This window comes from Dunckerocampus dactyliophorus, chromosome 6 (genome assembly GCF_027744805.1).
Source record: "Dunckerocampus dactyliophorus isolate RoL2022-P2 chromosome 6, RoL_Ddac_1.1, whole genome shotgun sequence".
In the NCBI taxonomy this organism is placed as follows: domain Eukaryota; kingdom Metazoa; phylum Chordata; class Actinopteri; order Syngnathiformes; family Syngnathidae; genus Dunckerocampus; species Dunckerocampus dactyliophorus.
Genome location: NC_072824.1, coordinates 22,986,012 through 23,009,194, shown reverse-complemented (window position 1 = coordinate 23,009,194; position 23,183 = coordinate 22,986,012). Strand labels below are relative to the sequence as shown.

Here is a 23,183-nt window from a genome sequence, read left to right as displayed (position 1 = left end):
TCACTTCTGGCATTGTGTCCTCTGTGTGCCCTACCGCTGAAAAATAGATATTGATACTATTGCTGAATCTTTATTCGTAAAAGTAATGGCGATGAAATCAGAATAATCACATTATTTGTGGTTATTAAGGAGACAAACTTGTGCAATGCAGTGCATGTTGTACACCACCGCAATAAAGCTTCTCTGACAATGTCAATCAAAACGTTGCCACTGCTAAATAATTATTAGAGAAGTGGAAATGTTACCCATGAAGCCGTATTTTTGTGGCATGTCGTAATTTTTTTGCATGGTAAAATTAAGATTTGATTAAGCAAAAATTCCGATTTAGTTGCGATTTTTCTCGTTCATGTCCCCAATGATGTAAAACAACACCGTAGCAGAGAAACAATGTAGAATTGAAATGTGGTCATGTCGACGTGCTTGCAGCAATTTAATAGTAAACACATCAATTTCACGTTATGTGACATGCACGCCACTTACATTTGAACTAAAGTTACTGTTGAATAATTCTACGATTGGAATATAACAGACAAAAACATGCTAGCAGACAACTGATTGTACACTAAGATTAGCATGTAGCCAAACTGACTACGCACACCCATGTTGTGTAACACGCAGATGCATTGCTATTTGAATATGGTTCTTACGTGCACTGCAATAAAGCTTTCGATGTTGTGACAAAAAAAGTGTTCTACACATTGGCTAAACACTCACCAATCGCTCGGATTATAGCAGTTGCCTAGACGACAACGCCACTGGATGACGTCACTTTCTTCTTCGCTGTTCCACGCTCAGTGCCCTTTGCTACCACCTATAGGCACAATTTAGAACAACACAAACAAGTTCTATGCGACCTTTCCACTGTTGAGGGGTAGCATACATGTTGAGCAAATTTGTTGTTGATGCAAATTATAATAATTATTATTAAATTATTATTTATGGCTCAACAACATTAACTTAAATGCAATAAAAGTTCACCCTTCCATTGCATGTTGTTGTTTTCACATATTTTCTTAAATCTCTGTTTTGTAATGTGTTGCATCATGAAGAAAGTACTAAACAAAGTTTGCTGAGAATATTTGTCTGTATTTGTATTTGTCTGTATTCCAAAGTCTAGTGATAACGCTATTGTTTAGATTATGAGTCAAAAATATGCCAACGCATAGAAAGGAAAATAAGGTGTTTTTTTCGTAATTCTTGAGTGATAGGCTCGGCGTTCTAAATGATTGAATGTCTGATCCGACATAAAAACAACTGTTTCTGAACTTCCTGTTGTTCTTCGAAAGCTTTTGCTTGGTCCTGGATTGTTGTCGCTTCTGTGGCGCTGGAGCCCACTGCGCATGTCCGCTTTGCAGGCGAGGCGCAGCTGGTGTTGAGCGATGTGATTGGCCAGCGAGCGAATGACGCATGTTGGTGTCAGGGAGGGCGGGGCGGGGGAGCAGAGAGCAGCAGTGTAGGAAAAGAGGAGGAAGCAGCGAGGATGGCGGAGTCACACCTCTGAAGGTAAAACAGTTATATTATCACATTTACAATGCCATTTTTCATCAACATTACGCAATGTCACCAAAGCCCAGACGTTATACACGAACCAGGCTCATGCCTTAACGTACGTAAGGCCTGAGTGTCATTTTACTGTAACGACTACAAACGCACTCTTTTGTTCAGCTTCGGAATGGCCGCTGTTTTTGGAGTGTTTTCTTTTTTCCCTTCGGCTAACATTCAATACTGGAGCACAACGGCGCTCGGATGCTGTGCTAAAGATGAGCCCTCACCCTCCTTTGGTCGGCTCTTGTGCTGCCATGTCGCTTTGCTACATTCGCTGTTCGCCCACCGATGGCCCTCAGCTGGCCGCAATAGAAGCTTCTCTTGACGGTCCAAGTCCAAGGCGGACTGGAGGGTCCGCAACAGTCAGCGGTTGTGCTTGGGCCTACACACAGTTAGCTTCACTTCAGACAAAGCTAATCGCTAGCACTCAGTGGGAAAATATTATCTGATGTCTACCTTTCTTGCAAATCCATTTGAAACAATTATTTTTATCATATAACTGTGCCTCATATCTTCTCTGATTGGACATCTTGGAAGTCTTGTTAGCTTGCCTGGCTTACTAGCTGACGTTAGCAAGTTAGCAAAACTGACGTTAGCTGTTGATCTTTAGCTTAGCTGAATTTGTTTCCTGTATTCTCGTCAGTCATGTCACCCAGAAGTACCATCTTTGTTAGGTTCACTAAATTATTTTGTAATAAATATGCTCCCGTAGCCACTTTCGAGTTGGTGTATCTTGCATTACGATTTCCATTATTACATTCAGTATTGGAACATTTCACGCTTACCATAGCTATTTTATTTTAAGGTTGATTGTCCCCCGAATGATGACGTTATACGCATCATGATTATTGTTATTATATTATATTGAATGTAAATAAACTCATCTAGAAACGTGACATGACATTCTTCACCTGCTACTGATGTGTCGGTAATCTCATTCCCAGGATTTGTCGTTAACAGAGCAGCCAGGAACTGCTTTATGTAACGTTTTAACACTGGGTAAATCAACAGGTGCTTTTTTATTTTTTTCATTTTTCTATTGTAACCTCTGCTAGGCAATATTCTCTCTACTTATACATGCATTGTCAGCCAATATAGAGAATTTGATTAAAACCCCCACCATCCAGTGTGTTAGAAAACCCATTTTCACACCCCAATATAAAACCATGTTGATGCGTTTTTAAGGATATTTTTAAAAATTAATGAACACCTGCATTATTTTTAAGTACATTTATTTCACCAGGAAACGTCTCACTGTGATAATGTAAAAATTGCAACATTATGTTTGCTATTGGTTCCATTCAAAATTAGATGATTTGGACTCTTTGTTGTGTGGTAAAACTTGTTGATGTATTGTTACTGCTGATGGACCTGCATACCGTTTTAAGAATTCAAACCAAACTGGCATGTCAGCAGTTTTGTGTTGACATTGTCCACACTGCTTACCTACAATGTTGCTTTTTTTAAAATAGTGATGCAACTATGACTGTGACCATAGTCAAACTACGCAAGATGCACCCTGCAAGCGCAAGCTTTTGTTTACCAAGGGACGTATTTTCTTGTCTGTTGCTATCAGCTGGCTAAAGCTTGAACTACAAACAAAGTTTCAAAGTAGTTTTTTGGTCACTGGGTTACTTTTTAACAAGGGGGGGGGCAAAGGAGGGAAATGTAACAACCTAGCTACAGTAGCTCATCTGTTGACAGCAAAGGAGATATTATCAACTGAAACACACTGAAAATATCACACCAATAAGAAGACGACTGTTTTGGGTGTTAGGAATAGTTAAAGGTCCCCATTTGTAAAACATTTGAACAGTCCATATGACTGTACCAAACTAACAACGGACTTAGCTTACAGTATATGCTTTGCATATGTAGCGAGGCCATTTGCACCACAGAAATGGAACATTTTATGAGGCATTTTGTTCCCTTTTTCAAAACTCAGCTGATATGCCTTGTTGATTTTGTCATTCTTCCTCTGAAATGTGATCTTATTTGGTCACCTGGGCTTTATTCGCTTGTGCTATTCTTTCCCAAAAACCTGCTTTTGCACATTCAAGATGAGTATATACCTTGCACAGGGTTGGTTGTTAGTTTGTGTTGCTTCTTAAATGTCAGTATGTTTTAAAAAACAAAACGCATATTGTCATTAATGATTTTTTTTGGTCTCCCTTTGATTAGACTTTAGACAAAAAAAGCTTATCTTGTCTGCATTTATTAATGTAGCAGCATGTTGTCCTGCAGGGAGATAAAGTGCACAACCATAAAAGGAAGTTGCTTGTAGAGTTTGGACTAGATGACAGTGGGCCTGATCTGTCTTTTCTCATTTTATGGCAATAATTCAATTCCACACAGGCATGTCTGTCACAGACTGTAGAATGTTTTATTTTGGGGAAGGTTCTGTCGAACATTAGGTCATGAAAGGGGATTTTTCCCTAAAGGTCATATGACCTCTTGTTGTTGGGGCTCTATGCTTTGAAGGCCACTTCTATAGATTACTCTCAGCAGTCCCAACCTTTTCTCTTAGCTCTGATCCTGATCCAAACCTGTCTCTCTTTGCCGTGACTTAGCTTGTGAAAGCGAGCTATATACAGGCACCGAGGCTGAATAGCAGCAGAGACTAAACAAGTGAAGAACCACAAGAAATGAAGCCACTTTTTGTTCAAAAGGATTTAACGACAAGACATGTCTGCATGATTGTCTTTAAAGCAGAAATATGAAATGATTGTGTTAATGACAAGGTGGAATGGCTAAATAGCGGAATGTAAGTTAAGGTGGGTCAGGAGGCATCAGTAATGTCAACACCCAATGGGCTATGTTTATTTAGTGGCGGAAAGTTGCTGTGAGCTTATGCTTAGTACGTTCAACAGATCTGCTATGACTGATATACGTTCATGTACCCAATGCTACAGAATACCCACCAAACCTGTTGAAAGTGTTTGTTTCAGCCTTTCATCTTGGAAAAAAAAGTCCTCCAATACGATTATGAAGTTTTCTCCATATTAAGGCTGCATTGAGCAGGTTCACCTGATCTCTAATGCACCTAATTTTTTAAATATACAGCTTTTTGAGCCCCCCTCCTGTATACTATGTGTGTGATTGTTATAATTTAATAAAACACATTTTCAAACTTAATCTCACATACAGTGGAACCTTGGTTTTCATCGTTAATCTGCTCCAAAGGGCCAGATGAAAACCGAAACGCACGAAAACCTTATGAATTTTCCCCTGAAGAAATAACGTAATGCCAATTAATTCGGCCCAAACCCCCATAAATATTAATACAAAACACATTTTATAGAGAATAATTATGGTTTTACATGCGGGAAACAAAGCAAATTACAGTGCATATAAATGATGAATGAACATTTAACATCACTTTTGCCTTTATTGAAGACTTGCTGGTGAGCACAGTGACCAGTAGAGGGAGGGAGGGTACGGAAGAGCCACGCCTAGTCGTTACAAACTTAACTTAACTAGACAGAGTGGATGATTAGCGCTGTACACTCGTTCACTTGAACTTTATTTATTGTAAACTTGACTGGCAGGTACAATCATTACACACACACCGCCCTGGCTCACTTCCTGTGTTAACTAGGAACCTTTATATTACAATCCTATTGTAACAGAGGCCACCTTTGTACTTTGCTACAAGTTCTTTCTTGAATTCAATAGTGTTTCTCACGTTCTGAATGACATTTCTGGCACTTGCAACTCTTTTGCAGTTTCCTCTAACACTCGTAGATACGCAGTGCCACCACGCACGCGCGCACACACACATATACACACACACACACCGATAATAGAGATGATTAAAGGATTCCTTGGCTGGAATTGGCCTATAGTGTCCCAATTCTAAAGAAACACTACATTCTTCACAGAGACTGTGTCGCCAACGTGTGTTTTGTTTGGGCACTTGATTCCGTGGACTAGTTTGCTAGGATCAGTTGTTTGGCCGCACGATAACCGATACAGTTTACGAAAACAGACATGTTTTTAGCAATAATTTTTGTCGCAAAAACAGTCCTACGAAAACGGAGGTTAAGTTGGACATGTGTATTGGTGATAGGTGGGTGTAATAGATTATTTTATTTTTGCATCAGTGTTGTCCCACTCAGAGTATGTGGTGGCATAACACTTTCTCAGCAATTTGTGTACTCGAAATGCTAATGCTAAAAACAAGCCTAACTGCAAAGAACCATCACTTGGAGATAGCGCTGTGCGATATTGCGATAGATATTTTAGTGTGACATAAAGCTGTCTACCATGCGATATAATCCTCTATTACTTATATTATAATTTTAACGTCTGGGCTGTGGTTAGCTCGGCTAATGTAACAGCAGCAACACTACTGATTTGCGGTAAAACCCAAAGAGGAATTGGTGCCAAAAAGAGGGAAGAAGAACTCCATTCTTTGGCTTTGGTTTGGATTTAAAAAGTCAGACACCGACCAAACAATGGTAATCTGCAATGCATAGTGCCAACAAGTAATTACTAGCAACTCAAACTTAAACACATGTCATGGACAACAGTACAGAGACTGTTAAAATGCAGCAATGCACTTCTTCACTCTGTGTATGCTACTAGCCCCGCCTCCACCTACCGAGTCAAAGAGACTGTATGACTGACAAAAGGTCTCACTTCATTCATGCCGTTGTTCTGTGGAACAAACGAGCCAAGGTGCTGAAACCAATGCACAAAACTCACATCCTGCCTGTTTGGAGGCAGAAGACGAGACAACGGTTGCTCGTGGCAATATATTGAGGGCAGCAAAATAATTTTAGGGTTCATGTTCATTTATTGTGTGATTAATTTATTGTCGTCCCAGGCCTAGTGCCCTCAAAAAAGGAGAACCCTTGTCACGTTTTTATCTCGCGAGAGCTTGTGACACGAGATCTTGTGCCACCCCCGTTGACTAGCAGCAAAACAAAAAGGAGGACTCTGGCACTAAAAAGATTTTAATATATGTACTGTATATTATATTTCTATATGTATATTATATATGTAGAAATATTTTTATAAATTTGTAATTGTGTGTGTGTGTGTGTGTGTGTGTGTGTGTGTGTGTGTGTGTGTGTGTGTATATATATATATATATATATATATACACACACACACACACACACACGTACATACACGCACACACAAATAGAAAAATAGCTCGAGAAGAGCATGGCGTTCATAAACTCAAAAGCATCTCTTAGAAGTTGAATAAAAACTTAAATAGCTCCCTGAAATGTTTTCACAGTAAATAAAGTAACATTTATATAGAACTTATCTTTATTTTAAGTTCAAACACAACAAAAAGTACAGGGAGTCAACAAGCTCAGAAAGTTAAATACAAACGTATATAATAGCGCCATGAATTTTTTCAGCCTTCATGTTAGCATACGTCCCTGCAACAAAACAAGACTGAATTAAATTTCTTACTCTCTCTCTCACAATCACACATACAGGCTTCTACAATCACCGACTGTTTCAGCAGCCGCTTGTGTTTACTCCGCTCTTAACATTATGTTATTGTAGTAGTCGTGAGCTGTAGTTTTTCGTGTGACTTTCACGCACTCACACACACACTAGGGCTGGGCGATATGGACCAAAACTCATATCCCGATATATTTATGTTGAATATCGATATACGATATATATATATCCCAATATTTTTTCCGCAAAGTGAGTTTACACAAAATTAAAGGCAAATATGCGTGTCAAGTTGTTTTCTTAAAATAAATACTTGACATGAGGATGTTTTTTGAAGTTTTAAAGTAGGCCATTCTCTTTTTGAAATAAATATAGAAAAAGTCAAATATAAGTTTTTTTTAATAACAAACCCTTGGCTATGATCAAATCTTCAGCTAATAACAAAAGCACAAAACACCCGGTTTGAGTGCCCGGTTTAAGAGGAAATTTTAAAATGTCAGCCACTCAAAAATACTTTAAATTGAACAGTACTATTTTTTTAGGTAACATTTTTTAGAAGACACAAGCATGCCGTTATTTTGTGCCAGGAACACCAACCTGTCCACAGCATCAGGCTTAGCAACTGTCTGTCTGACATCCTTGTACGTTTGTGGTAGAGCTTGTCGTGCTACATAATTGTGACTGTGAAGCTCGCTCGACATCGCAAGTCCATAGTTTTCATCAGGTTTTTAAATCCGTTTTTTCTACTGTTGCAACGGGGACCATATCTGTGTTGTGGCAGAAGTCGTGAAGCCAGCACGCAGCTTCACACATTCTTCCTATTGGAATTTGTGGCAAGTTTTAAGGTGTCAAAAGATTTTTTTATGCTCTGAATTCGAAGTACCTCCAAATTACTGAGCTACGACGGAGTATTAGGGCCACATTCTGACTAATTCCTCCACCGCAGACGCTGTCGCCAGGCTTCTGCTCCACCCCTACCTCCTCTTGCATGCACGGAGGGGGGCGGGCCAGGAGCTCACACACAGTGCAGAGAGATGAGGGAGATACAGCTTAAATCCAGCCTATATCAATATGAACGATATGGTTGTTTTTGTTAGTATGTTTAAAGTAAATATCCATATATTAAAAATATCGATATATCGCCCAGCCCTAACACACACTATTCTCCACATTACATACGTTCTTTCCATTGCTAATACACAATCTGCTGAGCATTTAGACAAAGCCAGACCGGCGAACTAGTGTTACGCAAAGCTAACTAGCCTCCACCTTGGCATGCTTCCCTCCAATAAAACAAGTAAATTGTGTTTTTTTACGTACTCTCTCTTAATCACACACATGCTTTTACTATCACAGACTTTTTCACTGTCAACAGCAGCCTTCTTTCAAGTAATTCACAGACATGTAGAGAGGTACTACGAGCTAGCAGAGCTGCCGCTAACGTTTACTCCGCTCTTACGTTATTTTGCTGTTCACTGTAACGTTAGTAGTAGTTGTGAGCTGTAGAACACTTGGATTTTGAGACACTTTTCTGCGTTTACCTTGACGTGGGTTTGCTCTCAGGACGTTCTCCGCATGAGAAAACTTCCCTCTTCGCTGTGGCTCTGCCACTAACGCGTGCTGTGGCTTGCTTACCCAATCAGCAATGCTGGATACAGAAGTCGCTAGCGCAGTGTGTGGAGCAATGCTGGATACAGAAGTCGCTAGCGCAGTGTGTGGAGCGATGTTGGAGACAGAAGTTGCAGCCGGAAGGAGGGAGGGAGAGAGAGAGAGAGAGGCGCAGCTCCATCTGAGCCGAAGTAACCCAGTTTTAAATAGATTTCTTGATATCGGCCCGGATTTAAATAAAGTCCAATACTGACATACATCAAAATTCCAAATATCGACCCAGCCGATAATTGGTCAACCGCTAATACACACACACACACACACACACACAGACACATGCATATATAAATAGCCCGCAATAAGTGAAATCCGCAAAGTAGCCAACTTGTTTAAACACTCTCAAAGAACTTCAAACCTTCGTTTGAAGTTTAATGGTCAACGTACAGGTAGGACACAAGAAATTATTGAGTCAGTCACGTGTATTTTTTGTCCTGTGACCGTGCCTTTTCGTCCTGGCACCATTTTGCTGCACTTTAGCATTTTTGTATTTTTGTTAAAACATTCTGCTTAAGTCCTTCTAACCGAAGATTCATTTACAAGCAAGCAAGCTAGCGATGGCATAGGAGACATGCAGGGCGGCAATAAGGAGATTGATTGACAGTGGTCTATAGCCAATCAGGACGCAGAAAACAATGGTCTGTGCAGACAGAGGGAAGAGAGAGACACTTAACTTCCCACAATGCAATTCTTCTTAAAGGGCCAGTAACAGCGTTCATACACTGTAATAAAAAAAAAAAGCACAAAATTCAAAATGATTAAATAGTCCACTGCTGATGGGGATGTCAGACAACATATCAGAAAATCAGAACTATCCCCTTTCCAAACGCCCCAAGTACATATACATTACAACATTACAATAACTACATGACACTACATTACAATAACTACACTTAGTTAAACAAATCACAAATTGCATCGTATTGTGAGGTGCCCTTAGATTTCCAACTGTAAAATTTAAGCTACAGTGGATAATTATTATTGAACCCCCAGGAATGCAGTGAGTTTATAGTTGTGCCTCCTTTTTTTGTTACAGCGTTGGTGAACTTACCAAACTAGTTACTCCCCTCTGATTATGCTTTAATTCACTTGTTGTATTATGCATAAGAAAATCCAGAAGATAGCTGCTACAGCATGGGTGTCACCACTGTAAAGATGATTATAGTACAACACTGATAACTGTTGGAACACAGAACAGGCAATGACTGTACATTTTAATATTTCAAACTGTAAAAATGTCTCTTTTTTTTTTTTATACAGCAAACCGTTGAGGGATTACAAAAACCTTGATGACCCTTTGAGCCATAAGGAATTCCACAAGTTTTACCTAAAAGTCCTGGGATTGCATGCAGCTTCAACGCTTAAGCATGTGGCCCATGAATGCCACAGATCAGCTTCTTCGAAGGATTTTTTACTCAAAAAGAAACATTTGAGAAGTGGTCAAACTGTCAAAGACTGGTTTAATGTGTGGCCCTGCACAGGGATGCTTTCTTTAAAAGCCTCCTCAACTGTCCGTGTTTCTTTTTTCCCCTGAATAAGTAACCTGACGAAAAGTCCCATGAGCACTTCTGCAGGACGCCCGATAACGTCGACATGAGTAGTACTTTAGGCAAAGAAAAAGATTCAAAAGAAAAGGACCCTAAAAGTGGTTCGGGAGGCAAAGAAAGGGACAAGGAGGCCAAGGCTCAGGCAGGCCTCGCCAAGGATGGGGGCAAAGAAACAAAGACCAAAGGGAAAGAAGCCAAAGAAGGTAAGAAGGACACCAGCAGCTCTGCACCAGGTGTTGCCTTCTCCGTTGACAATACGATAAAGCGGCCAAACCCAGCACCAGGTACACGCAAGAAGTCCAGCAATGCCGAGGTGATTAAGGAGCTTAACAAGTGCCGGGAGGAAAATTCCATGAGATTGGATCTATCTAAACGCTCTATTCACATGCTGCCCACCTCCATTAAGGAGCTGACGCAGCTAGCAGAACTCTACCTATACAGCAACAAATTGCAGAGCCTACCACCTGAAGTGGGCTGTCTCTCAGGCCTGGTCACTTTGGCCCTGAGCGAGAACTCCTTAACCAGTTTGCCCGACTCACTGGACTCTCTCAAGAAGCTTCAAATGCTCGATCTTCGGCACAACAAGCTGAGAGAGATCCCGGCAGTAGTCTACCGTCTGAAGTCCCTGAAGACGCTCTACCTACGCTTCAACCGCATCACGACGGTGGAGAAAGACATTCGGAACCTTTCCAAGCTCACAACGCTCAGCATCCGGGAGAACAAGTTCAAGCAGCTTCCCGCAGAGATAGGTGGGTACGCAGATGTGTATGGCCTCATGTCCGTGAAATTAAAGTTACAGACTGACTGCCCTTGTGTTTTTAGCATTTAACTATACGTAACCTGATGTAGATATAACCTTATGTTTTTATCTTAAAAATACATTTAGGAATGATGCTATACTTTTAATATGAATAACATTTGAAGAGCTTTTCTTTTTTATGTTTTTGCAGGGGAACTTTGCAACCTCAGTACTCTGGATGTTGCCCATAATCAGTTGGAGCACTTACCGAAGGAGATTGGGAATTGCACACAGATAACCAACCTAGATTTGCAGCACAATGAGCTCTTAGACCTCCCAGAGACTATAGGTATATAGATGCATCTCAATAAATTTGAATATGGTGCAAAATGTATTTGATTTCAGAAGTTCAGTTAAGACAAACGAGCAATTAAATGCTCAGGAAGTTGTTGCAGTTAATTTTTTGAGTAGAGCGTGAACCAGTAGTTTACATTATTACTCAATGAGATACTGAAAATGTGTTTTGTATTAGTGAAACTACAGTATAGTCATTATACAATTATTAAGAAACACATTCTTGAACTATTTCGCTGTGTGTAGTGAATCGCGAATAACTTTCACTTTTTGACTTGACCTACTGAAATTCGAATTACTCTAAAGCATTGAGATGCACCTGTGTGTGTGTGTGTGTGTGTGTGTGTGTGTGTGTGTGTGTGTGTGTGTGTGTGTGTGTGTGTGTGTGTTTTTTTACCACCATATCAACTTGACAGTATTTGCCTATGTTTTTAAAAGTAATTCTGCAAGTTGCTTTCTTCTTTTTCAGGAAACTTTGCCAGCATAAACCGCTTGGGCCTGAGATACAATAGATTGTCAGCCATCCCCAGATCGTTAGCCAAATGTCGAGAATTGGAAGAGCTTAATCTTGAAAACAACAACATTTCAGTGTTACCAGAGGTAGGTACGACTTACTTGTTCAACAAATATGACAACGTAGGCAATTGTGTTTATAACCAAATGGTCAGAAAAGTTGTCATGCTTAAATAAGACGAGTGACGATACACTCAGTGCATGAGAGAAGCGCTCCGGCAGGAATAACCAATGAAATGCTTTGTTGGGACTAAATGCATTATAGGAAAAAGTTAAAATAATATATATATTTTTTTATTTTAAACCTATATTGGCACTTGTATTGTATATTTCTTAGGTACCTAAGAAACTGACATCACTCTGTTTCTGGGGGTGTACACCCCTGAGCCCTTAGCCCTTCATTTAAAACGAATTGGGACACCACTTGATTTTCGTGAATGTGCACAACCTAGGGGTAAGGGCTAAGTTAAGGGGTGGAATTGGTATTCAGCCTTAATGTGCGATTCCAATCCTGCCTCATGTACAGCCACTTCCATATTGCGTATATTATCATTCAAAGTAATGATGCAATAGTTCACAGTCTGATAGGCTTCTGGTTGCCCTGTGCCTATGAGACTGCTTTTCTCTTAAATGAGAAATATCGTAATGTTTTAATCTTGCGAGATCTGATGGCAACTTTAGTTAAAATGCATTTAAGATTCTTGTCAGTGGACATCCAGTGTATAAAAAAAACTTGCGTCTCATACTTGCCTTCTGTTGTGGCTTTGCTTGTGATTATTTAGGGCCTCCTCTCAAGTTTGGTCAAACTGACTAGCCTGACACTAGCAAGGAACTGCTTCCAGTCATATCCTGTGGGCGGACCATCCCAGTTCTCTACCATCTACTCACTCAACATGGAGCACAACCGTATCAACAAGATCCCATTTGGAATCTTCTCCAGGGCCAAAGTTTTAAGCAAGCTTAACATGAAGGTATACATACCCATCTTGCAGTTATTGTGCACCCGTCTGCCTGATGTCATTGTAATTTGTCCTATCATATACTGTACACTGTGGTTCAAATTATTATGCAAATATAATTTTAGCATCATAAACATTCCAGTGAAATTCATGGATGGCATTGTGTCTCAAGGCTGTTCAGATTACCCGATATCGATCTTAGACACCTATTGTAATTAGTTTGCCAGGTGAGCCCAATTTAAAGGAAAACTACTTAAAGATGATACTCCACGTTATTAAGCATGCCACAGGTTTCAAGAAATATGGGAAAGAAAAATTATCACTCGACTGCCAGAGAGTGTCAAATAGTGCAGTCCCTTGAAGGCTTGAAAACATTTCATATTTCACGAAAACTAAAACGTGTCTGTGTACTATGAAGACATTTTATCGCTGATTTTCCGGGATTGTGCCAAAAAAGGCACAATGAGGATGGTTTCTGCCAGACAAATTAATCGGATCAAGAGAGGAGCTGCTAAAAAGACATTACTAAACAGCAAATGGATATTTGAAGCTGCTGGTTCATCTGGAGTCCCATGAAACTCAAGTTGGAGGATACTCCAGAGGCCTGCAGTTATGCAAAAACCTACTATCTGGCCACCCTTAACCAATACCCTCAAGCAGAAACGGTTGCAGTGGGCCAACAAATACATGAAGATGAATTTTCACACTTGTTAACTGATGAGGGCCATGCTAACCTGCATTGTCCTGATGGATGCAGTAGTGGATGGTTGGTGGATAGTCACCATGTCCCAACAAGGCTGTGATGTCAGAAAGAAGGTGGTGGAGTGAGGTTTTGGATTGAAATAATTGGGAGAGAGCCGGGAGGCCCCGTTATGGTCACTGGAGGTGTGAAAATGACCTCAGCAAAGTATTTCGAGTTTCTGACTGACCAGTTCCTTCCATGGTACAAATTGAAGAACTGTGCCTTCCGTAGCAAAATGACCATCATGCATGGCAATGCAACGTATCATGATGCAAAGATTGGCTGCTATGGGCATAAAAGTGTGGGTGGGTCCCATTTTCCCCTGACCTCAACCCAATAGTGAACCTATCGAGCATCATCAGTCAAAAAAATCTATGAGGGTGGTTGACAGTTCACAACAAAACAGCAGCTGCGGGAGGCTATTCTGACACATCTTGCAAAAAAATCCAAAAACTCATAAGTTCAATGGATGCAAGAATTGTGAAGGTTATATCAAAGGAGGGGTCTTGTGGTAACATGTAACTTAACCTGTTAAGATATTTTTGATTGAAATAACTTTTGCTTCAGGTAAATATGACCTCCTAATGCTGCAAATTCAACAAATGACAATTTTTGGTTCTTTACAACCAGTGAAATGTTTTGAAACTGTGTTCATAATAATACGGAACAGTACATTTTGAGTTTTTATTTTTGCCAAAAAGTAGTTTTGATTGGGAGGTTTGCGCAATAAAATTTAAATTAACGATTGATGACTTGAAAATTATACTGGCTGTCATTTGCCTAGACTACATGAGAAAATCGGCGGCCAATATCATTTGCTTAATGATTTGGAACGCGGTGTAGATATGTAGCTAACACCTACTCTTAAGATCTTCTGCCGTGTTGAATATTGGAGGTTTTTCACTTGGGAAACTCAGATGTGTAAATTTCAGTTAGACTTTCCTACAACATGGCAAAGCCTAGAAAAAAACCCACACTCATACAGATAGTTTTGATTGACTCAATTCATAAGTTGTGTGAAATGTGAGTCTGGTGGAAAGTCCCGTTTTTGGCAGACGTGGCTGCAAATGAAACTTAGTTGCTGTACTGTAATTCATCATGAAAGTTTATGTATTCATACAGCTAATCAGAACAAGGCCAAAATAATTAGAAGTACTAATAAAAGGTAAAACAATAGTGTATATGATTTTTTTTTTCTACTGAAGTCTCTTTTGGTATTGACGTCGTTTACAGACACATCCTACACTGGATGCCATTTAGATGTAAGTCTGTAAAACGTTATTTTGGTGTTAACAGTTAACCAAAGTGCATCGCTTGAACAGCATGCTCCTGGTATTGACCTTCCGAAATGTCTTGGATTTAACTAATAAATGCATGCCCTTGCCTTCCTCAGGACAACCAGTTAACTTCTCTGCCATTGGACTTCGGCACATGGACCAGCATGGTGGAGCTTAACCTAGCCACCAATCAGCTGACTAAGATCCCAGAGGATGTCTGTGGCCTGGTGTCTCTGGAGGTGAGCCAAAAATGGGGCTCATAGACGCTCCATATAGATATAATGTACTGTATCTGGCCCCAATCCCTGGTGGTGTAATTATACAGGTTTCTGCCTTTCATGGCAGAAGACAGAAGTTTGATTCCTGAATCTGTCTGGAAGGGCATCTGGTGTAAAAATGAAACCAAAAGTCGTTTGTATGATATGCTGGCTGTGGCAAGCCCTGACAGGGACAGGCTGAAAGTGGGGGGAAAAAGTACTATGTGGCCCCATCTATAGACAATGGTCATTAAAAAGTAACCTTTTCCTATTGGCGTGAGGACTGTGATCTCTGTTATCAGGTTAAACGGACTGATTGCAACTGGCTCAAGACGCCCCACCACCACCACTGGCTAGCAAATGTTAACCAGTAGTGGTTTAAAAGAACAAATTGAATTAAAAAAGTCAGTTTTTCACAATTACAAATTAAACTTCATAACAATAGTTGTTTGGCACCAATCATCTTATTCAGATAAGATGATTGGTGTTCGTGGCTGTTTTTCACAGCTGTCTCGTATGTACATGCCGGTGTCGTGTGCGCGCACACAAAATCAGTCCTAGAGTAGCAATTAACAATTTGCAGTCATGCTGATGTGGTGTCCGTGTTGATCTCGCTGCCACGTCATGTGTTTGGGGACAATCACTTCTTCAATGAAGGTAAAAGTAACCTTAAATGTCTATGTATCCCTTTCATTCATCATTTGTATGCATTTACAGTTGTTTTATGCACATAAAACTATAAAAGCGTGTTTTGTGTTAAAATTTTTGAGAGTCAACTGCCAATGACATCATAATAGCTGACTTCCGGTTCCTGTGTCCAAGACGCACGTCATATTGTATGCTAACCAGAAAACAAACGCAAACCGATGCAAAATTATGGCTGAAATTTTCGACTTGCTCATTGGGGCGAATGCTAACCGATGTTCCACTGTACATTCAATGATAGCTAACGTAGTAGCTAAACTTGTGCGTGTGTGCTTTGTTGCCGTCGCTCACTTACTTACTCAAAGCAGGAAGAGAGCTTGCAGTATGTTTTAATTTTTTGCGCCCTCTAGGCAACTGGAGCAATCTGCTGCAATCAGTCCCTTTTTAATGTCAAGGCAAGACGTCCTGTCAACATTTTGATGCCCTGTACAAAACGGTAGTGATGATTGTGCCATGACACCAATGTCACTGTTGTCTTTTCTTCACAGGTGTTAATTTTGTCAAATAATCTTCTGAAGAAGTTACCACATGGTATTGGCAATTTGAGAAAGCTTCGAGAGCTTGACTTGGAGGAAAACAAGTTGGAATCTCTCCCCAATGAAATTGCTTATCTCAAAGATTTACAGGCAAGTTTGGCGAAGCTTAATTCGTGTTTTTGACCGTTTTTGTAATTTTCTAACCTCACTTTTATATTTTAATGAGCGTTTCCACTGTGCAACAAAACAAAGCTACTTTGCGCTACTCATCTGACTGATAATAGCCAATTAGTAACTGTCTTGCCCTCTCATTGTCATTAGAAATTGGTGTTGACAAATAACCAGTTGACGACGTTACCCAGAGGAATTGGCCACCTCACCAACCTGACTCATCTGGGTCTGGGGGAGAATCTGCTGCAACATCTTCCTGAAGAGATTGGTATATACTTCTGTTAATTCCTTTGACACATCTAACTACTATATCACAGGTGTACAAAGTGTTCAGGAACAGGACATTATTTGTGCACAATAATGTCCACTGCTCTGTAGGGGTCAATTATTGCAAATTGTTGCATTGAAGTTTTTCAACACCAAACCGAACATATACTTTAGGATCAGCGCTTACAAGTGATGATGCACGAGTAGAAATGGTACTCCAAGCTGGTCATACGGTATCACTACATGCTCTGTCAGTGCTTGACTGCCTATAATCAACTTTGTCTCTCGCTCATAATCAGGTCCATGTACATTTAAGTATGGCATTGTTTCCTGATCAGTAGGGTTAACCAGTAGGGTTTAAGAGATTAACAACCCACTATTTGTCCCACTTTTGACCCCTCCACTGCCTAATTGGTGTTGGCGTGGCTGGTTACTGCTGAGGTTGTGCACTAAGCCACAGATTAACACAAGGGGAGGAGGGAGCTGTATGTGGTAGCATTGTGACTGGGCCTGCATTAGCTTAAAGCTACAGTATGTTGGTAGGGGGCTTGTTCGGGTTAATGTTTGAAACCAGTCTTGTTTTTTGTTGACAATGACGAAATCATGGAAAACCCTCCGGTGTGAAACAATTCTACAAAGATGAGTGGGCCAAAATTGCTCCACAGAGCTGCAAGAGACCCATTGCAAGTTATCACAAATGTTTGATTTCAGTTGTTGCTGCTAAGGGTGGTCCAACCAGTCATTAGGTTTAGGGGGCAATCATCTTTTCAGACAGGGCCATGTAGGTTTGGATTTTTTTTCTCCTTTAATAATAAGTTTTATTTAAAAACTGCATTTTGTGTTCAGTTGTGTTGTCATTGACAAATATTTAAATTTGTTTGATGATCTGAAACATTTAAGTGTGACAAACATACAAACAAAAAAAAAAGAAGTCAGGAAGGGGGCAAACACTTTTTAACACCACTGTACCTACATTTGATTTTGTATGCACTTGTAGACCTCTACGGGAGGTGGCCTTTGTATACAAAGGGAGTAATTGTATCCCCTCTTTTTTTTTTCCTCATCCAATTTCCAATACTTGTCACAAGTTTTTTTCAACTAAAACTAGACAGAAATATTTTTAGTTTTTGGCAAACAAAACCTGTTTGATTTTTTTGTCGACTCAAACTGACCTAAAACTAAAACATACAGAAATTACTAAAATGTGACTACAAGAAGCATTTTTGTCCGAAAGACTAAAAATAAAATGGCTGCCCAAAACAACACTGTTTGAAACCTGGCCAGTGCTGCTATTTTAGTTTTTTGACGTCATTCACATAAACACCCATAAAGTTAGATATTTAAGGACCAGTACCCTTTCTGTATGATCTCTCTTTCAAGAGTGTAAAGTCCAGTGTTTCTCATATGTATTATTTATTTGTGGTGGCCCACCATGAATACATTTGGACTGTCACAAATAGATTTGGCTCTGCTTGTTGCATTCACTCAAACACATTATGAGACTGACTGTGAATGTAGGTTGTCTTTACAACTCTGTACAATAGATGGCACCATCGCTGCTTCTCAACACACCTCATACACCATTACACACCTGGGCTGACAGATCAGTGTTGACAACTTAGAGACTTTGTCCCTATTTTAGCGAGTATTCAGGCCCCTCTCAGTTTTTCAAAAAAAGCGACTAGCGACTTCTTTTGCTCTTATGGGCTCCACACACGGAAGACGACGTTGCGTCTAGTCTATACGTTTTCAGTGGTACCTGCGTGACAGAGCGATTATGGCGATTCTCCATCCTGCCAAGCGACATGTGGAATCGGTGCATGTAAAATTTTGTGCTCGTGCATGTCATCATGCACACGTTGGCTTGTGACGCAATCCCAGAAAGTTGAAAAATGTTAACTCTTAATCGTTGTCTCCCAGACAAGGACAAATCAGCGGGAGTTTCATTGACCGACCAATGAGCAGACAGGATGCTATTTAGTACTCTCTTGCAGGTAAACATGGAGGGGGGATTTTTTTTAAAAATGTACACCTGCCAACGTGTGTGAATTTGTCATACATCAGCGTTCAAGTTTAGTACAGTACAGATAATTAAATAGATATTATCAGTTTCTCAATAGTATTTCAAATCCGGGGGGGGGGGGGGGGGGGGGGGGGGGGACTGTTACACCCACGGTGTAAGAAGGAGAGGTTCCGCAGGTCCTTCATACCGACCGCTGTCAGGCTCTACAACACCTGCACCACCTGAACCATGTTGTAGTCAATATGTATTCTTTACACTGTTTACACTTGCTCTGGATGTGAGAGCGTTGCTCACTGGTGTCGCTGGCCACTGCCATTTGCCACCTCCCGTGTGCAGGGTTTGCTGCGCGTTGGCGATGAGTTTCGCCAATCGCAGTCATTTGTTGGCTCCTGTGTGTGGAGCCCATTATTGGCCACTTCTGGAGACTGTAATATGAAAGCATGTATCGCTCTTTTCAAGGAGAATCCAGTGCTGTTGTGCTCCCTCCCAAACTTAGCGCTCACAGGCGCCGCCGTCTTGCTTGTGACATAACCCCCCCCCCCCCCCCCCCCCCCACCCACCCACACACACACACACACACACACACACACACACACACAAAAATAAGTGGCAGAAGAAAGTGCATTTGTATTTCTAAACATATTTGTTTTGCTTTTCATGTTTTGGCTCACTTTTGGTCTGCCACAGCTCCATGAAAATGACATGCCCACGTGGCATGGCTGATTATGCAAAATAGACGATTAGACAATATTAGTCCCGATTGCGCTGCTTGAATTGTACCTTGAAGAAGTTGTTTTGACATAGCTGATACATTTCAAGAAAAAAACATTGTAATGTAATCACGTTTTAAATTCCTAATTGAAATCAACATTTTGATACATTAATTCATGAGAGGGATGTCAGCATGTATCTATTTCTTTGTTATTGTTACTGAGGTATGTTTTTTCCCCACATTTTCCATGGATGTGTACGTGTTTATTTTAACACACAATGGTCTCCACTCTCAGGCACCCTGGAGAACCTGGAGGAACTGTACCTCAATGACAACCCCAACCTGCACAGCCTCCCCTTTGAGCTGGCCCTGTGCAGCAAGCTGTCCATCATGAGCATCGAGAACTGTCCCCTAAGCCACCTGCCGCCCCAGATTGTGGCCGGGGGCCCCTCCTTCATCATCCAGTTTCTCAAGATGCAGGGACCGTACCGTGCTATGGTCTGAGGCCAGAGCTGGCCCTTCCGCTTGCTCTGCACCCTGCCTGCCCGCCCCATTCCGTGTATCATACACTGTAAGTAGTCGTTTCGCCCACGATCAGTGTCAGGGGGCGAAGAAGAAGAGGTGGTGGGCGGAAAAGAGACTCTTTCTCTCACAGTCTTAGGGCAGATACGAGGAGAAACAATTGAGACTCTACATTGCTCCACTTTATTACGGTCATTCTCGGACCCTGCAAGCCCCACTCATGTTTTCATTCCGAACCGTACAGGAGGAAAATATTTCCATCTCTTTGCCAAAACTGAAGATATATGAATTTATATATATTGAGTAACTGTGAGCTAAGTGGCGAGTCTTTTAATCATAAGCGTGCTCCCATTGCCAATGTATTTACAGTAATTACAAGCATCTACTATGTGAGCGAGGATACAGCTATATGCAAAAACAAACAAAACAAGTCTTTGGAACTTCACATTTACTGCTGCTGCCATAATTTAACGTGTCATCTTTTTTTTTATATATATATATTTTATTTTTTACATCATCCTTTCTCTCTGGAGAAATCGTGTGTTAATTACTTCTTGACCATAAAGAACAAAGGTCTAATGATGGCTTGTTTATAATTTTTTGTACTTTTTTTTTTATTATTTTATTTTACAATTTCATTTTTTTTCTAAACTGTGCCTATGTTTAGAATGATCCAGTGGTTCATTTCTAAACACTATTGTCCATGAGAATACAAAGACATAAATTATTTTTTTTTTATTACTGCTGTTTTTAACTTTTGTCTTGCTGTTGGATTTATCTGTTCCAGCGATATCATCACTTATAAAATAGGGCGATTGGTGGTGTTTTTTTAAAAAGAAATAGCAGCAGTAGTTGTAAAATGTAAAGCTAGTAATGTATACATATGAGAAATACCAATCAAAAAAAAAAAAAAGCAAGTTGGACTTTTCTCCAGCGTGGGTGGTGCCGTGTGACCCTGCCCCCCATCTGTTATTGTGTGCTAAAAGATACATAGGTGACGGGATAAATGACGGGAGACGTTTTTATATATGTATACAAATCCTGGTTGTTGCCTTGAGTGCAATTTTACTTCAGTTTACTTGTTTGATATTCTCTTCAGTGTTGGGCTAAATAGCTGTCATCCACTTGATCATTGACCAACATATCAAACATTTTTAAAGGACTTAAGTTGGCGAGTGTATCAGAGCCTCAAAAAAAAGGTTTGATCACAAAACATTGGCAGGTAACCCCTTCTTAACACCTTTTTTTTAATATTCATTTGTCTTTTGTTTTTGACAGGGTTCCCTTAAAACAAAGTTCCTTTTTAACTTAATTTTTTTTATATGATATTTTGTCCCACACTGTCCCAGTAATGCTGCTGCTCTTATGCACTTTTTTGGAATAAATACATTGGCATCCTCTGTTGAAAACAAACGCAGTAGCCTCTCATTGGTTATTTTTGAATGGGGGCATTTTTTTTCATTAAGAAGTATTTTATCTTGTAAAATTGCATCACTTGGATAGAACTGAGTCAGAACACTCGGTTGAGGAGGTTTTATCCTGTCAATGTTAAAAGGAACTATTGAAGTGTATAAGTTCCCATATCCTGCTTCTTCTTTCTTCATGGCAAGTGAAATGACTTGTTCTGCTTGGCGTTTTTATTTTATATCATTGAATGTTTTTTTCTAAATATGTGTATTCACTTAGTATTATTTCAAGTGACTGTACATTAAAAATACCAACAGTGGTAATCAAACACCATTTTTTGTTCATTTATGGATGAATGTCATTTTTCCCTGGCTACATTGAATTGAAATGCATGGATTTTTGTTTGTTTGTTTTCCCCTCTTTCTCCCCCACTGTTGTTAATGCTGACCATGTCTGGGAAGCGGTGCATTGCTGCCTTCAGGGGACAGCGGACATGTAGCAGGCATCAGGACAAGGTGGAAACAATGCTGTGATTCAGAAATTTTCAAAGTGTGGCACAGTGAGTCTCCCCTCAGGGAATATAATCCGGTAGGGGACTCCCCTACTTCCCTAAAAAACTGGTTTGTGGTGCATTTTGTGTTTTGTGTTTCTGCTCACCACAGTCTTTTCACTCTCACTGTCAAATCTAAAAAGCAATTCATTTAGCCTTTAAACACAACTAATGTTAGCAGGTGTGAAAATAAGCTTTTCTTTATTTTTGTCAAGCTGCTTTCGTATTACCTACTCTGTGCCACCGTGCAAGGTGGTGAATGGCAGCAGGCAGTGAGAAAGGAGGAGGTGAGTAGGAGAAACATGCATAATTAGAGAACACTTCTATTGGATATTACAACTGGGTAAGATAATGAATTATATCTGCAAATACAGTGGTCTACACCTTCGTTGGAGGCATCACAAGCCAAAAAAAGCAAAATAGGTGGAGTTCATCTTTTAGACCAGGGTCTCAACTTTCATCACCGTGAGCAACTTTGACAGAGAGGAGAGGTGAGCTATTTCTTTTATTTATATGACTGGCAACATTTACGTTGGACGTTATTTACGAAGCAGATCTCTCACTCCGTGTCATTGGCTTCATGCTATTTTGTGGTAATCTGTCATTAAATTAAAAGCATAGTGTCTGAATTGAACGTCTTCCCATCATGCATTGCTTCCCATCAAAGCAGCTCATTCAGTTGCAATGACAGCAATAAGTCAGGCTTCTATATGAGTAATGACCTGCGATTTCCGATGGCTTGTGAGCTAATAAAGAGCTATCTGTTCCTCACGGACTTGTATACGCAAAGCATGTCAAATCAATTAGCTGCAATAATTCTTGTCGTAAGTGCACAATGACAGCTTTAATGGCCTCGCTTGAGGAAAAAAGCAATTTTGGGGGGAATCTTGCCCATCATCCACAATGCTTATTTATGTGATAGAAGAACACATATGTCTTTTGTTTTCTGTGCGTTCTAAAGATATAAAAACAGACAGCTCTTTTACTGCACGTAATGGGATCCACCTATGCCGCCTACAAAGACCGCTATTACCGTAAAAAACACCTCCAAAAACCTCCAGCAAGGTTTTGTGGTTATATACACGTGCTGTGACCATGTAATAACAGGTATATTCACGATGACATGTAATAAAGTATTTTCTGTCTTTTGTTCATTACCGGAACTTCCTTTCTCGGCGCATTGATTTCACATAGCAGCAAAGAAACTAACACCTCCTACATGTAGCGTTAACTTTTCCTAAGTCAAAACTAAAAACACAACAGCAGTGGCGGCATCTTGAATATGTAGCCTTACCTTTTGGTAGTGGTCTCAGGTGAATCTGGGGGGAAAC

General features: G+C 40.2%; 1 protein-coding gene and 1 long non-coding RNA gene across 2 annotated transcripts; one reads left to right on the top strand and one right to left on the bottom strand.

Annotated features, from left to right (window-relative positions):
• Positions 1-19: 19 nt before the first annotated feature.
• Positions 20-2,496, bottom strand: LOC129182699 (uncharacterized). Its single transcript, XR_008570681.1, has 3 exons — positions 1,773-2,496; positions 715-811; positions 20-36 (listed from the first exon to the last, which is right to left on the bottom strand). It is a non-coding gene; the product is annotated as an uncharacterized LOC129182699 (long non-coding RNA).
• On the top strand, positions 1,432-21,641 carry shoc2 (SHOC2 leucine rich repeat scaffold protein). Its single transcript, XM_054779123.1, has 9 exons — positions 1,432-1,503; positions 9,892-10,927; positions 11,129-11,266; positions 11,741-11,871; positions 12,567-12,755; positions 14,879-15,001; positions 16,213-16,350; positions 16,522-16,639; positions 19,669-21,641. Exons 2-9 carry the CDS (start codon positions 10,225-10,227, stop codon positions 19,875-19,877), a joined length of 1,749 nt encoding a protein of 582 aa, XP_054635098.1. The 5' UTR covers positions 1,432-1,503; positions 9,892-10,224; the 3' UTR covers positions 19,878-21,641.
• The last annotated feature ends 1,542 nt before the right edge of the window (positions 21,642-23,183 follow it).

Bases quoted from the DNA above. Each gene is read 5' to 3' on its own strand.
- shoc2 (XM_054779123.1), top strand. From the start codon at position 10,225: ATGAGTAGTACTTTAGGCAAAGAAAAAGATTCAAAAGAAAAGGACCCT. The intron at 11,267-11,740 runs GTATATAGATGC...CTTCTTTTTCAG, and splicing joins AGACCTCCCAGAGACTATAG to GAAACTTTGCCAGCATAAAC. The intron at 11,872-12,566 runs GTAGGTACGACT...GTGATTATTTAG, and splicing joins ACATTTCAGTGTTACCAGAG to GGCCTCCTCTCAAGTTTGGT.